General features: G+C 34.6%; 1 protein-coding gene across 1 annotated transcript; it reads right to left on the bottom strand.

Moving 5' to 3' along the window:
* Nucleotides 1-21: 21 nt before the first annotated feature.
* On the bottom strand, nt 22-11839 carry si:ch211-163l21.10 (basal body-orientation factor 1). The gene is made up of 12 exons (XM_051902012.1): nt 11793-11839; nt 11465-11717; nt 11298-11363; nt 11005-11148; nt 10832-10912; nt 10566-10636; nt 10280-10424; nt 5898-6250; nt 5638-5778; nt 5437-5541; nt 1695-1763; nt 22-636 (listed from the first exon to the last, which is right to left on the bottom strand). The coding sequence occupies exons 1-12, from the start codon at nt 11828-11830 to the stop codon at nt 537-539; spliced, it is 1566 nt and encodes a 521-aa protein (XP_051757972.1). The 5' UTR covers nt 11831-11839; the 3' UTR covers nt 22-536.
* Between the last annotated feature and the right edge of the window lie 7944 nt (nt 11840-19783).

Below are 19783 nucleotides of genomic sequence, written 5' to 3'. Positions count from 1 at the left end.
TACAGACCACAATACTATATTTTTTATGGAATAATAATAGTTTTATTTTATTTATTTATTTTTTTTTTACATTGAAACATTCTACATTTTATTTATATCTTTCATTCACTCGAAGTAGCTTCACAAGGACATAAAGAAAAACAAGAAAATGAATCGTGTAGAAATGAGATAGATATAAACAATATAGTTACAGACTGCAGTAATGAGCAGAGAAAAAAGATCATAAATTAACACTGCAGACTGAACCTAATAGAACAATAACAAAATAAATCAGGTGGATGGAGAAGTGAGAGAAGATGTTTTGTCTGAAGGTGTGTATGTTTAATTGGGCCTTAAAATCTAAGATGGATGCGATTTTATGGAGATTTTACCACAGGGAATTCCATTACACTGAAATACTTGTCACCCATGGAAGAGAGTCTGAAGCTTGGGACAGACCAGAACTTGAAGACTTCAGAGTGTTGACAATTATCCTGTATTTTTTTTAAAGCAAATATTTTAATATAATGCTGTATATAAAAAAAAAAGGTGTACAGTCAGGTGCCCTTGAGGGCTGGCAGAACACAGGGTTCAGAGGTTATATTTGCCATTGGCATCTGGCTTATAAAGGTCAGGCTATGTTTCTCGTCGGTAAACCTGTGAAGGAAACATTGTTAGACTTTAATTTTGAATAAGAACATCTTAAAGGATTAGTTCACTTCAGAATTAAAATTTTCTGATAATTTACTCACTCCCATATCATCCGTCATCCAAGATGTTTATGTCTTTCTTTCTTCAGTTAAAAAGAAATTAAGGTTTTTGAGGAAAACAATCCAGGATTTTTCTCTATATAGTGGACTTCACTGGGGTATAGTACAACAGGTTGAAGGTCCAAATTGCAGAGCTTCAAAGGGCTCTACACGATCCCAGCTGAGGAAAAAGGGTCTTATCTATCAAATATATATATGTCATTTTCTAAAAGAAAAAAAAAATGATACACTTTTTAACCACAAATGCTCATCTTGCACTGCTCTACGATGTGGCACACATTACGTAATCATTTTGGAAAGGTCACGCGTGATGTAGGCGGAAGTACCAAGCATGTGTTTACAAAGTGAATGTGCAAAGACTAAGTCAAATGGCCTTTACAAAAAAAAAGGTAAAACAATGATGTCAGACTATTTTGAAGTTGAAGGAGAAAATGAGATAAGAGTTTTTCGCCCTACCACGGTACCTCCGCCTATGTCACGCGTGACCTTTCTAACATTATTACGTAATGTGTGGCGCAATGCAGAGCTAGTGCAAGATGAGCATTTGTAGTTAAAATTTTTATTTTTTTTTAGAAAATGATCAGTCATTTCACTAGATAAGACCCATATTCCTTGGCTGGGATCGTGTAGAACCCTTTGAAGCTGCACTGAAACTGAAGTTTGGACCTTCAACCCATTGTTCCCCTAGTGAAGTCCACTATATGGAGAAAAATCCTGGAATGTTTTCCTCAAAAACCTTAATTTCTTTTCGTCTGAAGAAAGAAAGACATAAACATCTTGGATGACATGGGGGTGAGTAAATTATCAGGAAATTTTAATTCTGAAGTGAACCAATCTTTTAAAAGACAACAAAATAGCAGTATAATTATTCTACACACACACACACACACACACACACACACACACACACAAAAACAGTTATCAATCACAGTGCTGGACCCTTACCCTGCATCACTGCTAACCTGGATCTTCTCTGAGGAAGATGTTGATAGAGCTGAAGGATGGGCTGGTTTCCTGTCAGGGGATAAAGAAAAACAAGAAAAATATTTTTAATTATAGTAGAGAACCATGAAAGCCATTTAGCACTGTGTTGTCTGTTGCTACATAACCCAGGACACTGTTCATCATGAAATGAGCATTTGGGACCCTGAACTGCTCTTTGGTCACTTTTGACCGAAAAAAATTCTGTTTTGAATTTTTAAAAATCACAGCTTCATCGGAATGGTATGAAACTTGGTGACTTTTATGGCATTTGGAATGTGAACACACACACACACACACACACAAAAATAATAATAATTGAGGCCATGATTCGAGCAGGCTAAGTGGTCTTACTTAAATAGTCACACTTGTGGTCTTCCGTCACAAATGACCGACCATAGGAAATGAATAGGAAATCGACAAAAACACAAAAATTCTCTTAATTGTACAATCTACAAATTGGCCACAAATCCTGAAAAAACAGTACACAGCAGTAAAGGATGACACTCTAAAACATCAAGAGTGTGCTATAGACACAGCCACATACACACACAGACTCACTCAATCACTCACACACACACACACACACACACACACACACACAGAATTATACACACAAATGAATTGGTAGGGCTATAACCATACAGCAAAAGTGAGTCAGAAGACTGAAATAAGAGGTTAAAATAAAAATTTCAAACAACAAAAAAATTATATAAACCTTGACAAAAAGTAGTATTTGAGAATTTCTAAATATACATCTAAATCCACAACTTAAAAGTAAGTAATTTTGCCTTAAAACTTTATAGGGAATTCACAAGCCTCTCCATAGGGGGCTATACAGGCATCTAGTGGTTACACCATGGAATGACATGATTTTCTTTCTTTGCTCTTACCAGGTGGTGCTAATCTATGGAATGCCAAACCTGCCAAAATTAAAAAATAAATAAATACATAAATAAATATACAAAGAAATGTAAAAAAGCAAAAATAAATACATACATTAATAAATATAGAAAGAAAAGTAAAAAAAACAAAAAAAACAAAGAATAAATAATTATTTATACATTTATTTCCTTATTTATGTATATTTTCATTTTTTTTCACATTTTTTTCTTTTATTTATACATTTATTCATTTCAACTTTTATTTATTTCCACATTTATTTATTTATTTATGTATTTATTTCCATATTTGTTCATTTCCACATTTATTCATTTCTACATTTCATTTCTACATTTCTTTATTTTCACATTTATGTATTTCTACATTTCTTTGTAATTGTAAATTGTAATCGGTTTGAGAGGGGTGGGATAAACCTTTCTATAAACCGAACAAAATAAAAATTCTGCCATGTAAACAAGTTAAATCGATTACTTTGCATCTACGTCATCACGTAAGGTTTATCCCACCCCTCTCAAACCGATTACAATTTCATTCAGTTTGGGTATTTTTATTCCGATTGGGGTGTTTATATGGAGAATTTTTATTCAGATTGGACTTTTAAACCGATTACAATGCTCCATGTAAACGCACCTAATCAGAGCTTCATCAGAGCCATCAATACAGAAGAGACATGAATGCATTTACACAGCAGTTAGCCTAAAAATACAGGTTTGTGCATTAAACACATGGCCACGAGAAACCTATCAACAATTATGTTGTTCCCACGAACATGTCCCCTCTCTGCTACCTTTTTGAACATTTGGTCATGTTTTTTTTGTTTTTTTAAATAATGCAGTAGGCCTACATAGGAATTATCACAGAAACAAATCTACAGCTGAACCGCTGCAACACGTAGTGTGTTTTCGAATCAGCGTATTTGAAGAAATCAACGAATGGATTAAACTCACTCGTTAAGACAGTGATTTGCCGCCACCTACTGTCTTAGTTTCATATTAAACGTATCATTTCATTGATTCCATCATGTCATATTTCTGTCTTCAAAATTTAAAACATTTATCTCATAACATTTTTATGCACTTGTAGGCTAATTGCTGTGTAAATGCATTCATGTCTCTTCTGTATTGATGGCTCTGATGAAGCTCTGATTGTTGACACTGATTGGATTTTACTGGTAACTGCCCCACAGACATTTTAAAAATCCAGACCAGATGATATTCTACGACCATGTTAAGAATAAAGCCTATCCATGTCACACAGTACAGTTAGGGTAATATTATATGACTTAACCTGTGATATAAGATTTTGGCCATATTGCCTATCCAAGTCATTCATCCCACTATCAACATGCTTGTCAGTAGGCTACACTTCTTGTATTTCGGGCACACCACAAGGTGTCACTGTGGCCCCTCGCCCTACTCTGAGCTCTATTGCTATGTCTGAGGTAAACCACGCCCTCCTTATTACCCTACAAAGAAATGTAGAAATACATAAATGTGAAAATAAAGAAATGTAGAAATAAAGAAATGTAGGAATGAATAAATGTGGAAATGAACAAATATGGAAATAAATAAATAAATAAATGTGGAAATAAATTAGTCGAAATGAATAAATGTATAAATAAATAAAAGAAAAAATAAATAAATGTGGAAAAAAATGAAAATATACATAAATAAGGAAATAAACATATAAATAATTATTTATTTTTGTTTTTTTACTTTTCTTTGTATATTTATTTATGTATTTATTTATTTTTAATTTCGGCAGGTTTGGCATTCCATACTAATCTGCCTTTCAAAGGCCCAGTCTCTATATTCATCAGAAATACTACATTAATTGAAAAATAACTGAAAAAAATTAGAAAACAAAATTTTGTATTATTTTCAATGGGGGAAAATGGACCACAATTATTGCATAAATATTAATTAGTATCATAAAATTCTCTCAAAATACAAAATAAAAAATATTATTGAACAAAAATATATTACATTGGTTTTGCTAAGGGTTACATTCCTCTCTTTTGAACACAAGTGTGACTCCCAAATGAGGAGCACCAGACTTGTGAAATGCAAAGAAATTCAATATTGAATTCCATGTATATTAACATTACAAAAAACAACTTAATCAACAATTTTTCATTTAAGTAATAATTTAATTAATTTGAAGTTTTCTTGAAATAAAATATATCAAATCCATATGTACAATTTCTGAATGTTGCTTGGATCCAGTGTTTATTGTAATGTATATAAAATATAAAAAACCAACAAAAAAGTTTTTTATAGTAATTTATGGTTGCATTTTGAGTAGAAATAAAGCATGGTCATATTTTTTCTTCCTTGGAACATAATTCTATACACAATGGTGTGTGTATATATATATATATACAGTCAAACCAAAATTTATTCAGACACCTTGAACATTTCATTCATTAATACAGTTCATTCACTATAGTTTAAAAAATGGTAATAAAATATGACAAGATCTCAGAGTTAAACTTAATTATGTCAGATAACACTTAAGCAAAACATGGTCAGGTCAAAGTGTGAATAATTTTTGGTTCCAAATTTTTATCAAATTTAATGGTAGTCCACTGTATGAAGATTTTGGGGTATAATATGTCAAAGTTTACTTCATTTTGCTATCCTCACTTACATAAATGAACTATAGTGTCCTGCACCCACTTGTAAAAATATATAAAAAATATCAAAAATGTCTGAATAATTTTTGGTTTGAGTATATATATATATATATATATATATATATATAATGACTAAATATAATTTGCAATAATTATAAATCTGTTTACCTTATTTTTTGTCCATTCAATTTAGCAAAAAGCAGGTTGAGCAGTCTCTCTTTCTGCTCCCATGTTAGATCAGAAATATCCACACTGGAGCTTTTCAAGTTGCTCCTAAAATGACATCAGAGCATTTTCATCATCATAATCATCATGATTAGAGATGCACCTGAAGAGTGATTAGAAATTCTGTGCTAAAAACTCTCACACCATTTGTCAGCCTCTTCCAGGTCAGTCTGAACGTCATTGGTGCTGTTCGGGGCATTAGAGAAGGTCCGTATACGAGGGTACTCCAACCTTCCAGCCCGTGCCTCATTCATTCTCCAGCGATAGGCCTTCAGTGCCTCCTGTCTATACATACAAGATCTTCTTCAAATACATGAAGCACTTCCAAATGTGAAGCTGGATCTTCAAAATCCCCTATTAAGAATATTTTACAGAGCAGTGTTTAGTTCATAACTTATACTAACCTATAGTGCTGTTGTTGTTTTCTTATTTCCTTCCTCACATGGTCAAGAGCTTCGTGAAAGAAGAGCTCAAGTTCTTTGCGCTGCTCCATGATGCTTTGCGCCAGCTGTTTCACTTGGCATAGCTCCTTCTCTCGAACAGCTAGAAGCATTTCCAATCTCTCAAGGTCTGTGCTGTTGGCCTGCATGCTGACCATGGCACGCTGTTCCACCTCTTCTCTCTCCTGCTCAAACTCCCCAGACATGATGCCCAGAGCTTGCTCAAGTGTGACCAATTTAGCCCCTAGTTCGGAGATCTCATTTTGTTGGGACTTTAGCTGGGAATTGCCTTCCTTTTTCATCAGTTCATTCGTCTCCTGCAGAATCAATCAGTTGGGGAGTCAGTATTCATCACCGGACATATGCAATGTGCTGAAAACAATGGCAAACATGAGCACATCTCTGCAAGCCAGCTTAGTTAAAATTTACTTTGGTTTTATTAAGCTTATGCTTTAATGAAATACTCTTAAGGCAAGACACTACAGGTAAAACCATTGTTTTTTCATGCACTGGTCAATTTTGAGATTTTGGGCTATTTTTTTTGCTTCCATAACTTGTTTTCTGTCAGACTAAAGGAAAGAAAACATCTAAAATATACAATTAAGTATCCATTTGGATTATAGGATTCAATTACAATACATATTTTTAAAGGCCGTTTTCTCAAAATCATATCCTGCCAGAAATCTTCACTTCAGTAGCACTTACATATACCAAACGTTCCAGTTTTATTCCTATCTATCCACCCTTTTCCTATGCCCCATGATGCTTTGCGCAAATTATGGGAGTAACTTCCGTTAAACTGTAAACATTCAGTGAAAAGTTCGCTCTTTGAACACAATGATAAGGATTTTCAAAAACTGGGAACAATGAGATGACATTATTCTACTCACCTTTCAACCATTAAAAGGACATTTTAAAAAGTGAAAAAGCATTAACAAATTACTATAACAGACCATGAATGAATAACCCCAAAAGGTGGATTATGTCCGCAGCAATACGGACGTGTTAAATAAAACTGTTGTAATATATGTCTGTATTGTATGTTGCCTTAATCAAAAGTGTTCATTAACTGGAACATTGAGTGATTATATTTTAAAGTGATTTCCGTCGTTTTGACAGACTTACCTGCTTTATAAACATTCCAGTGAACACTGCTAATAGGGATTAGAAGTGAAAAGGGGAGACAGTTACATTTTAAAGCATCCGTGTGATAACAAACCTGGAAAGAACGTGAGGATTTGGGGAGAAATTAGAGATTCTTAGTACATTCCAGTAAATTATTCATGGGATATATCTTAAAATTCAATCAGGAGGGTAGACCACAAATGTGCAGATTATGTCATTTTCTGTTACAGTGGAATACAAAGTGGAAAAAAAGAAGAAAAAAAATCAGGAGAAAATAATTCAGTGACTGAAAAGAGCTATAGGTATTCTGGTGATACCATGTCACATTAAAACACCAAGGGTTACGTTATTCTCCTGACGTCTGAAAATAGAACATGAAAGAAATTTTACAGCTCATTCAGGATTCGGATAAGGATTATTTGTAGCGCAGCCTTATGATTTGAAATGATTTGTTTCAGTCTTTCTGAGTGGAACTTCCCCAAACCGGAAGTGCCTCCCATAATCTAAAAGCACAGTAGGCTGGATATTCTGAAGGTTATTACAGGTTTGTTAATATATAATTCACCTGATTTTATAAACATTTCATTTCTAATTTTTTCTTACTATTGACAGTATTTCCTGATTTATGAAGTGATAAAAAATTCTCTTCTGTAAAACCCTTTAACTCTAATATGTCAACTGAATGAAACAAACATTATGAATGTGGCTTGGTCCAATGTTAAGAGTTCTGTTCTACAAAAGATAATTTGCATATTTAAACATTTCAAAAACATGTAATACAAAACAATTGTCTTAATGCACTGTGATGGGGAAATATGGTGATATCTATTAGTTAACATTTTTACCCTATAGGTTAAAAATGGCACTCGAAAGGGAAAGTAAATGCTAAAATTAAGTGTTATTTAATGTTTGTTTTTTTTGTGCAAGATTAATGGTAAGGGAGATTTAGTAGTGATTAATGTTTTGTTATGCTAATTTAGAAGAGCTTCTGTTAATGTGGGTTTTTGGAGAGATACCATCATGCTGATGAGTGGCGCATGCTGCTTGGTTTGAGAGCAAGTAAGTTACATGTTTTAAAGGTGCTGTATGCGATTTCGCAAATTCGTTGTTGAACACTGTTGATATTTGAAATCAACCCAAACAAACCCACCCCTCTCTTCATTGCTCTGCCTCCAAAACTCACACTCCAATCCTAACCACCCTGCTCAGAGTCAGTCTCAAACCCCAGCCTATCTGCTGCAGGCATATGAGGCGAATGCACTATCAATGACGCTAAACACTACATTCTCTAACAGTCATCAGTGTGCAGTAGTTTAACTCACTGTTACACACGCAATGCGAGTGGATGTCTGTTTATCACAGCTGATGCGCAACAAAATGCTTCACTAAAAATAAAGCGCAGATGATGAACGAACGACAAGGAAGCACAAAAAATGAACGTACAGTACACAAGAGTAAATACAAACAAGAGTTTGCCAACAATCGCCAACAGCACAGAAGCTCCAGACAATCATGACACTCAAACCCAGTGTTACTCACATGAAGGCGTGTTTTCAGGCCTTCCCGCTTAGCTCTCTCTAGCACTGGAAAGCTTTTCTAATATTAACGCAGGTCCTATAGCACTTTCCCAGTCATAAACCTTTATTCCAGTGATATTCTTTTGAGCTCTTTTGTATTGTGTCCCATCATTTCTCTTTCTGCATTTTTTTTTTTCGTCAAATCTCCCTCTTGCTCATCTCCTCGACCGTCATACGCCCCATAATGCTGATTGGTTAGACATTTGTTGTTGGTATCGGCCCGACTAACTTCCAAATAGTGTAGGTGAAAAAATGGATACCCCATCTTTAAGTTGCTGTACTCATTCAGTAAGTGCTATGTCATGTTATTGTTAACATGTTAACAAATTCAAGTTGTCATTTTCTAAATTCGTTTGTTATAGCTAGCACAATATTTACATTGAGATGACCTGATAATTTTAAGTTAAATGTATAAATTAGTGTTCATTGTAAATAATGACCGTGATTTTTTAACAGTAAAAGACTGTAAAAATGCTACAGTGAAAAACAGTTAATTGGTTTACAGAAAGTTTCCGTACTATATATGATGAAAAACTGTAATAGATCTAACGGAATATTTAATGTAATTTTACGGTAAAATACATGAAGTGAAAAATAAAAAGTCATTGTATAATTTACAGTGAAAAACCGTAAATTGACATTCCCACAATTCCCTGCGTGACACTTCACATTTGATGTATTTTCGTTGAAATAACTAAAATAGTTTTTTCTAATCAGTTATGTACATTAAGGTTTTATGTTACTAATTTTATGTTATCTAATGTTGTTAAATTAATGTTTATTGCATATTTAAAATTTCATGTGTGTTAACATAATGGTGTTTAGTGTTTGTGTGAATGACTGTGTGCACCTTCTATATATTAATATTTTTCTTTTCAGCTTGTGGAAAAGCTGCTTGTGATGATCTTTGATTCATCATGTGACTCTCATCACCACTGTGTTTGGTGGTTGTCGGTGTATTACAAAGGTACAAAACAGATATTAGTACTTCAATAGGTTGGTAAATTAACATTATATCAGTTAATGAAATATGTTTTTTTTACCATAAATTTAATGGAATTTTTTTACAGTGTGTAAAATAAACAGTTATGAACTGTAATTATTAGTAATTATTACAATATAAACCTTTAAATTATACGGTTTTGAACTGTAAAATAGTGCTGTCCCGTAAAACCTAAAACATTGCTACCATATTTTTTACGGTAAAGTTCTGGCAACCTTATCTGCCGTTTTTTTACCATAAATTTTACGGGTTTTTTTTTTTTTTTTTTTTACAGTGTACTCAAATATTCCAAGTTAAGAACAATAAAAATGTATGAGTATAAAGTAAAAACCTTACTTAAACTTTGAGTTTCTTAACTCAAACTAAAAAGTTAATTAACTAAATCTTTTGTTAATTGCTATCAAAATGTATGAGTTAGCTAACTCAGTACTTCAAGTTAGAAGCAATTAACATGCATGAGTACTACAAACTCAAAACTTGATTGTTCTGCTTACTTAAAATTGGGAACATCATAACTCAAAAAATTTTGATGTAACTGGTTACCTTAAATTTTTTGAGGTAGCCCAACTTATTCGGGTTTACAGTGTTTTCACATGTGGTGTCTTGCCTTAAAATCCCTGACCTTCGGCTAGCATTAGCACCTTCAAAAGAGCAAGGGAAGCATTCTTCTCTGTCAAGGCTACATTCGTCCTCTTCAGTTCCTCCGCCTCTTTCACATGATAATTCACTGCCTCATTCAATCGTACATTCTCCTTTAGCACAGTATGTGATGCTGTACCGAGTTGCCTGTTGGGAGCCAAAATTGAAAACCATTATACACCAGTAAACACAAATCATATATGCAGGTCTTTTTTATATAAAGTCTTCACACAGATTGAGGGAATGAGTAACTGATTCATTCATGGAATTGAAAGAATAGCTGCTCACACAATAGCTTCATGATGTGCTCGCTCTGCAAGCTGAGTGATCTTTTGCTCTGCTTCCTTCTCAAGGTGAATCTATATAGAAGAAGACATTGCTGACCATTCTAGTGTGCATTTTAGTGGCACAAGCATCTAAAAATCTATAACAAAAGAATTTAAAATCTGATGGTAAATGCACTTTGCTACAATTTATGCAATATATTTCTATGCATTATCTCTACAGTCTTGTTTATGGATGGATGCATAATATATTTCATATCTTTTTCTTACCCTTGCTGTGTAGAACTTGTACTCTGTTCTCGCCAGACTCTCTTGGTGTGCACGGTCAGCGATATAAATTTTTTCTCTCATCTTGAAGCACAAGAAATGCATAATACATTATATTTCTAGAGTTTTCTGCATTGATTTCTATGTGAAATTGCATAGTTTGTGTTGTGCAGTACACTGATAAGGTCTTCTTCCAGATTGGCCTTTATTTTTTGAAAATGCTTAATGGTTTTGAGCTCGCCCTGCATCCTCTGGAAGTCGCTTGACCTCTGCTTAAACCTCTCTTCTAAAGCATCAATCTTCTGCATGTATTCATCCACCTGCAACAGCCAGTCAATTAAAACGAATGAGGGATGAAATTCAAGTCTTGCATGACAACAGCTTCTTGTTTCTTGCATTTTTGTTACAGCAGCTTGACATAGGCCTTCTCCTAATTTGTTTGGAAAATAACTAGTATCTCAGCGCTTACCAAAAGGTCTCTCTCTTGTGAAGTTTTTGCTTTTTCTCTTTTCAGTTGCTCTTCTAATGCAGCAATCTTATAGGAAAAAATAGTGGGAAATGAACAGCGCAGGTGGATAAGCTTGTGCTCTTGTTTCTCAGCCTTATAATGGAGATGTAACATAAATGCAGACTAACCATTGCTGTTTTTTCACGATCTGTCCTTTTCAGAAAAGCAATAATATCATCCGTGTCTTTCTTGGCTCTGTACTGCTGGCTCGCGAGCTCCTCGTTGGCTTTGGCAAGCGCGCGAGTAGCTTCGCGATACTCAACACGAGAAATTTCTGTGATATTAAACTTCGCCTCCCATAAAGCAGCGTTTGATTTGAACTTTTCGATCTCTGACTCCCTGTCGGCCTTAGACTCATGCTTGCCTTCTTTCTTACCTTTTCTGTAAAGAAAGTGTAAAGAAAATTAGAGAAATAAAGAGAAATAAATCATTTGAATCGACTTAGTTCATTCTCACCCTTTTCCTTTGCCCCTGCTTCCTTTCTTTTTCGGCATCTTTCGGCTCTTCAGACGACTATCAGATGACCGGACCTGCACTAGCTCATATTCTGTTTACATTCGTTACTATGGAAACGGTCACCGTCTGAGCCACTGTGTTGAACAAGTTAATTTTAATGGTAATTAAATACTAGACACTGGGGTTTTTATTTTTGTCCCTACTGATATTATTAGTTGTTTTTGTAGTTTTGGTGTAATTAGTTAATCTCAAGATTTAATAAACAACGGACACAGCAGCTTTTCCAAGTATATGCTTTCTTTAAGAAAACCATCAATTGTAGACATTTCCTAAAATACAAATAACGTTTAAAAACGAAAAACAACAACAACAACAACAAAAACGTCCACACAACATATAGGCTATTCTAGTATACCAAAACATTCGAGTGATTTACAAATTGAAAAATGCAATATATTGCAAGCACTTTGTAACCCAGATAGCAATGCCACATGTCAGCCAAGAGCAAAGAAATAAACCAGAACTGGACCTTATCTGAGCCACAAAATCTTTATATATTATTTATTAAATCATCTAAGCATTAACAAGCCTGTTAACAAGCAGAACCACTGAAGGGAAGAAAAGAACAGAAAAAAAAGAGACTAACAGGAACACAAGACAACTGTCACATGCAGCCTAAGATGAAATGAAATGAAGATAAAAGAAGAAATCTCTCCAGATCTCAGCAAATGAGGATTAAACAACTCCAGAAACAGCATTATAGCTTCACATATTACTAACTAGATTTACTTTATTTCTGTCATTCATCTACAGGAGTTTAAAACACTCATGTTTGTTTCATTAGAAGCTACCATAATGCTTATTGGTGTTTACATTAGTTGGGCTCTTAACTCTTATAATATGTTTGTCTTCTCTGGCTGCTGTGATAATCAAACACATTTGCACAAAGCAAAGAAAGCTGAAATGAGATCAGATGATATTTAGCTATTGATGGTTTTATAATCGTTGTGAAATAGCCTGAATCACTGATGTCATTTGTAACAACTTTGTTGTGCTATTAATACATTTAAACTTCAAACCCTATTTTACTGCAATATGAGATCACGCTGTATTGCAGAAATCAGTTAGAAGATGGAATATATATATATATCGTCCCCTTGGAATTATAAGGTTCTGTCTGCATTCTGAGCAGTTTTGAGATATTAAGCTTCAAAGTTTTTGCGTTCCATATAGCAAAAACTATATGGGGTACAAGTTTCTTTCAAACATGAAAATGACAGGGACCCTAAATGTATTCTAAATTTTGGAATGGGTCAAACGCAGATAGAACCTTCTAATTCTAAAAAAAAACACTTTTCGCTTGGAATTATAAGGTTCTATCTGCCAAAAAATTTATTGAAGCAATAATTTTCAAGAAACACAAACAGTTTGCTTATAATTTGTTTTAAAACACAAAATTAGTGTTGTAACAATGTGTTGACATGCATGAGAAAGTTAAATTTAATGGTTTTTATGACATTTATTTCATATTTTAAATGAATAGTTTTTTCTTGTTCAAGTTAAGCATAAAAGGCAGTGCTAAATCTTTTGTCCAGTGCAGATGTTAAATTTAGTAAGCAATATGATGGGTAATTTAATACATTTTTGCAGGAACCATTTAGGCCTAAGTTTAATTTTCCTTTTGTTTAGACAGAAAGCAGCTACTGTAATACATCTAAGCATGACTTTATTCCACAGAAAGTGGGACATGTAAAATGGCTTTATCTCTAGAGATCAGTATGGCTGAAATAACATGCTAACGTTTATTGTTGTAATTAAGACCCCATCAATTAAATTATTGACTATTTGACTTTAAGGCTTAATATTGTAAAATTTAAGACATTTTAAGACTAAAAAACTGCAAGAAAACAGATAATGCTTCAGCAAAGGTGTTTAACAAAGTTTAATAAACATTGAAAAATGTTTCACTGACTATATATAATAAAAATATTTCACATTTAAAATATTTAAATTACTTCAACTATGCAACAACTCGGTTTTTACCAACAATGTAACATTTAACTTAACTTTAATTTAACTTTAATCCAGTGTGCCATAGCGTAGAGCTTTATAGCTACATAGTACATCTCAGTACAAGTACACAGGATGGATCAAGGTTAAAACATAAACTAATATAGTGTTTGCTGGGCTTTAATGCACCTACCACTGGACCCGGCACCGCAAAACGCAACTGCCACTATGCAGCGGCCTCACAACGTCACTCTTATGTGTGCCTGGCTCATCTATACCTGTTATATTGCTGTTAAATTTTTGTCTGTCTGCATATTTTGTCATGTATTGTTTTCCTGTAAACGAAATCCGAATATGCCCATCGAATTCTACTGCGGCATCGGCAACAGGCTTCAATTACTTCAGTTACTACTGTTTCTGTTACAGTTTCAACTGCAGCAACAGTTTCATCTGTAGTCACCGTCTCCTCTGGCACTGCCACCTCTACAACAGGATCCTCAGCAGGAAGTTCAGCTTCAACTACATGCTCGGTGTCAACCGTCTCGACAGGTTGAGCTAAAACATCTGTCTGTACGTCTGTACCAGAACATAATACAAACACAAGAAACATGCAATACATAATGTACAAACAAGCACAATGATCACACGTTTACAGATCCTGGGCTTTAAATGTTACAATACATCGAGGTTTTACACTACAATTCATTATTTTTCAAAGAAGTCTCTTATGCTTACCAAGACTTCATATATTTGATAAAAAAAAAAAAAATCTGTAAAAACAGTAATATTGTGACTAGGCCTGTCACAATTATGAAATTTGGCTGACGATTAATTGTCTGGAAAATAATTGCGGTTATGCGTGTGAAATATTATTACAATTTAAAATGACTGTTTTCTATTTTAATGTAGGCCTATTTTTTAACATGCAATTTATTCCTGTGATCCTTCAAAATCATATGTTGATTTGATGCTTAAGAAACATTTCTTATTATTGTTTATTTTACTTGAAATAGATTTTTTTGTAACAATCTAAAAGTCTTTACTGTCTCTTTTGACCAATTTAATGCATCTTTGCTAAATAAAAGTATTAATTTATTGAAATAAAAATCTTACTGACCCCAACCTTTAAACAGTATTTTGCATAGCATTTACAATATTTGAAGCATTTCTATTGATTTAATTATATTTTGGTCATAAAGGAACATTTTCATTTTGCTTTGTGGTAGTCAAAAAAATAGTATGAAACCAGAAAAAAAATATGATCAAATATATATACGTCTACCTCTGTGGCTACAGGTGTAGTGTCCTCAAACTGGATCTGCAAATAGCATGTTTTGAAAAAGTCATGGTTAAAAAAATCAACAAATTCCCCAATACAAAGCCTCATGTCTACATTCTGTATGCATTTTTGTGTAAAGCTAGTGTCGTTGTTAGTGGAAAGAAGAAAAAAAAAAGATGGGGTTAATAAATTTTCTTTACACCTCATAAAGCAATGTTATGAGAAAAGGCACATAAATGCAACCTGAAAGGTAAGGTGTGGCGCTGGAGGCCTGGTAATTAGGAAAAACACCTTTATCAGCCCATTAGTGTGTGTACTGTATGGCCAAAGGCAAGTGTTGATAGATATACAGTGGTGAATTGCTGAGAACTGATTGGATGCAGCATATTACCATACCTCAGATTCTTCTGGGATGGACACTATCTATAGATGAAATGGCCTAAAAAAAGACACAAAATTTAAAGCTCCACATCACACTAAAGATTTATTGTGTTATTGTCTCCCATAAAGTGTCTTTAACTACAATAATACTTCACACATTTTGCAATGTCAGTCCCACCACGCCAACAAGACTCTCTGACCACAAATTAGTTTTAGAAAAAGTAACACTACCATATGGTGAGAAACAGGGGGATAATTTGCAATGCTATATGTTAATAATGCATGTTCATTGCAGAGTAAAGTGTAACATATGAGTACAACATATGCTGTGTTGTTGAAATATTGAGTAAGATTTAATATTGATGCGCTCTACATTAATTTGCCAGTCTCTGCACAGAGTACAGAACACTTGTAAGTACATGGCCTTCTCACAGCACTTCCTCACAGAAGGTAAGTGCTCCAAACGCCCCCTGTGGGAGCAGAACAAAATCTTCCAGGGCTAATTTAAACAAAGTGTGCCAGAATGTTCTGAGATCTTCCACTGTTTTGATGTAAAATGTATGCAACTCTACAATGCATGTATCTATGGAAGTCAATTTTCTGTAAGAAAAAAAGTCATGTTTTGGTAAATCATTATGGGTAATTAGCAGTCTATGGGGGAGTCAATTGTGGTCTTTCTGGATGCTTGTATGAGATGGCAAATAAGAATTTACTATGAATACAGATAACGTGTCTAATGTATCTGTGTGCGCTGACCCTAGATAAACAGTCTCTACACAAATAGCAATCTCATATAGCAACAACCTAATGCCAAGGCCTTTGAGAAAAGGTTTCGTTAGCTTATACATTTCACTTGGTCGGGTGATCAGTCCGGGGATGGTAAAACGTCTTCCACTGCTATCCTTCCACTGGTCGGTCCGTAGGATCTTCTGTAGGTTGGAGGTACTTGAGTTATGCAGTTCAGGAGCCGAAGACCTCTGCAGCAGCGGTTGGGCTGCTTGAAGGTCCGTGTGGTGAAAGGTTTACTCGCAAGAGTGTCACCTTGGTCGTGCTGTTGTTCTTCGAGCATTTCTTTGTTCTTACTGTGCTCTAGCCAGAACCGGTTTGGCATCCCTAGAAGTCCATGGCCATTCACACCTTGGACTCAGGCATGGAGGGCTGAGGTGAACAAAGGCAACTCATGATGAGATTAGACTGTGATCAATGGGCCGTTGATGTCATCTTTCCTGTCCTCCACCTTTGGCAGTCCTGATTACAATAATCATTTAGTTGTCGTTGAGGGTCCTATCACACTCTTTTGTAATAATCAAAGTGGGACAAAAGGATGTCTGTTGTGAAGCTCTGGCGCCATCACGTCTGCTGTTCACTACACTCATAATTATGAGATACTCTACAATATAGTTGTCATAAAGTCATAGTTATGTCATAAAGTCATCATTTAGAAGCATTTGTGTGTGTGTGTGTGTGTGTGTGTGTGTGTGTGTGTGTGGCAAAAATGGGCTTCCATATGTATCAGCATAGGGAAGTGAAGTTTCTCTTTTCGGTGGGCCTCACTTAAAGTGTAATTTTGCCGATTTTCAACCCACTTTGTATTGTTACAATGTCAGCAGTTTATGTAAATGAACAATGTTTACTCGTTCTTCATGTTACCTGGACCGAGAAATTCACGTTTTTTTGTCAGCAAAAATTCGCTGGCCCAGGTAATGCAAAAGCAACTCCAGGGCTTTCGTGAAAACTACAGATTACACTTTCACATTTTTTAATCCCCGCCCACTGACAGTCGGATCGACAAAGGGTTATTAACAGAATTGTATTGTACTTTGTCTACTCTTTAAAAGACATTATGATATAATGAAACACTATGGCAACATTTTTCTTATCTGTAAGTGACAACATTTTGCTTCAGGGGGTTGGGAGGATATGACAAAACAGCAGTTTCTTTCAGTTTTCCCCCCCTCTGTTTTGGCATAAAACACTGTGTTCATGGTCATCCAGTTTGAAATTTTGACTACAAACATGGAGGTTTTTCAGATTTTCCATCACAGGTGCTCTCTCCGTTTTTTACGATTCTTTGCAGCCTTTAGCCACTGTCTACAACGCGCTGGATCCTTCACTAGAAACCAAAAGTAACTCACTCCCACTAAACATTTACTCTTTGAATTCTTGCACCAGGGAACAACACAAGTTGACACCATTATGACTAAAAGTTTGCTAAGAAGTATTTCCTACTAAAGCAAGGCAGTATTTGACTCTGGTGAGGCTGGTGGGAATGGCCTTGGGCAGCAACATGCCCAGTGCATTATGGGTGTTGAGGTTTTCCGACCGTTTTGGCAAAAGGGAAGCCAACAGCGTTTTTTCTCTGTTTTCTCTAGTCAGATAGCACAGATTTCAAACATTTTTTTCACCTTTCTACAGTATAGGCAGCCAAGTTTTATTGAAAGCCAATTTTGTCAGTAGTGAAGTACCCCTTTAAGGTTGTAATGAAACTTTGCCTAAAATTGTAGAACGAAATGGATGAAAATATGAATACATATGTGCAAATCTTTCAGGCGCAAAAAGTGTTTCATATAGTTTGATATTTTTCATATAACGTTTTTAGAAATAGATACAGTATTTCCAGTGCAATAGACATGCTTGTTTTGAGCACAGTATATTAACAAAAACTAAATAAAAACTTGTTAAGTGAAATGGAAATAAAGGCTAGCATAACTAAATGAAAGTGAGTTATATATTTTGGTCTAGTTTCATGCATAAATAAAAACATGAATCTAAACAAAAATACATAACTCACTTGCATTATATAAAACTTGCCTGCATTAAGCCTGAAAATGCAATAGCACTAGACTCCGCTGAGAATGTTTTACGCCATTAAACATTTTCAAAATATACAAGTTAGCATATTAACTCTGGCAGCCCTAAAATATTAAATTAATTAATTAATTAAAACTACAAAACTATGGGAGAAAAAAAAAACAATGAGTGAAAACTAAAAGTAAATTAGATTAATAAAACTGAAATAAACTCAAAACTATAATAACCATGGTAAAGCATTACAAAATTCTGTTTAATGTATGCTCACATCAAAGATGTTCCATCTGCAGAATGACATTTAACTTAAAGGGGGGGAGGTGTCACAGACAGTACAAAATGTTCTTTCTCCATCAGCTAAACCCCTTCAACAAGCCTCTATCCATTGAGGTGAGAGCTCACCTGCATTTCCACAGAGACATCCAGCAAGTCAATGGGCTCCCAAGGGCCTCGAAGCCAACTGAGAATGAGCCCCATGGCAACACAGACCTGACACTCCAGTAATCTCAACCCTTAAACTGACACTCACTGCGTGTATGTTCCTTTCTCACTCGCCCTGCCCTGTGCTGCTCTCAGTGTGTGGAAGCACTTGCGATGTCTGTGAAAGGACAGGAGAGGCTGAAGCAAAGCTCACAGGAAAAGAAGGGTGAGCTTTAAGGGCTTGGCACAGGAGGGTGAGGAGTGACTATATATTATTATGCTATCGTTTGGGGAGAGTGTCAGCTTGCATATTATTTGTACATGTACATATTTGTATATATGCACAATAATGTAAAAAACACCCATCTGCTGAACACAGAAAGTATAGTTTTTCTGTGCAGAACATGCTTAACTAACAAGTAAACATGTTGAAAATGCACTTTAAAAGAACTGATTTAATATATAAAACATATATTAATATAATGTATTTAATTAATATATATATAAAAAAATATACATATATAAATTTAAACATTTACATTTTACAATACAGGCTTTTATGAATCAACATATAATAATGGAACAGCATACTGAACTTTTCTGTTCAGAAAAACACAGGAAGTGTCCTTTACGTTGTAATACCCATGTTATTATACACATTTGTGTCCTCATAAACCATATATACAAGAACACACACACACACACACACCCCTTGCAGAGGAAGCAGGTGCCTGAAGAAGAGTTGAGCTGTTGAGCTGTGATAGGCTGAGTTACATAATTGGCAGAACTTGTAAAAAGAAAAGTTTTCTGGTCCATTCCCCCCAAATACATATGCATATACATCAACATTAACAATCTGTATACAACAGATTTGGAAATCATACACATATCATTTTATATACTGTTGTATACTCAATTGTAAAGTGATAAACTTTTTATGCCAATTGTGACCTATTTTTATCACTAGAATTACTGAAAAAATAATGGTTGAGGTGATCTATCCTCAGTCACTTAAATGGTGTGGATGACTAACATATTCATTTAAGAATAAAGACACCCTGACACCCTGGTTAAGTGGGCAAAAATGGAAATT

Source organism: Ctenopharyngodon idella, chromosome 8, assembly GCF_019924925.1.
Source record: "Ctenopharyngodon idella isolate HZGC_01 chromosome 8, HZGC01, whole genome shotgun sequence".
NCBI lineage: Eukaryota > Metazoa > Chordata > Actinopteri > Cypriniformes > Xenocyprididae > Ctenopharyngodon > Ctenopharyngodon idella.
The sequence above is the reverse complement of the archived record's forward strand: the minus strand, read 5'-3'. Positions and strand labels throughout refer to the sequence as shown.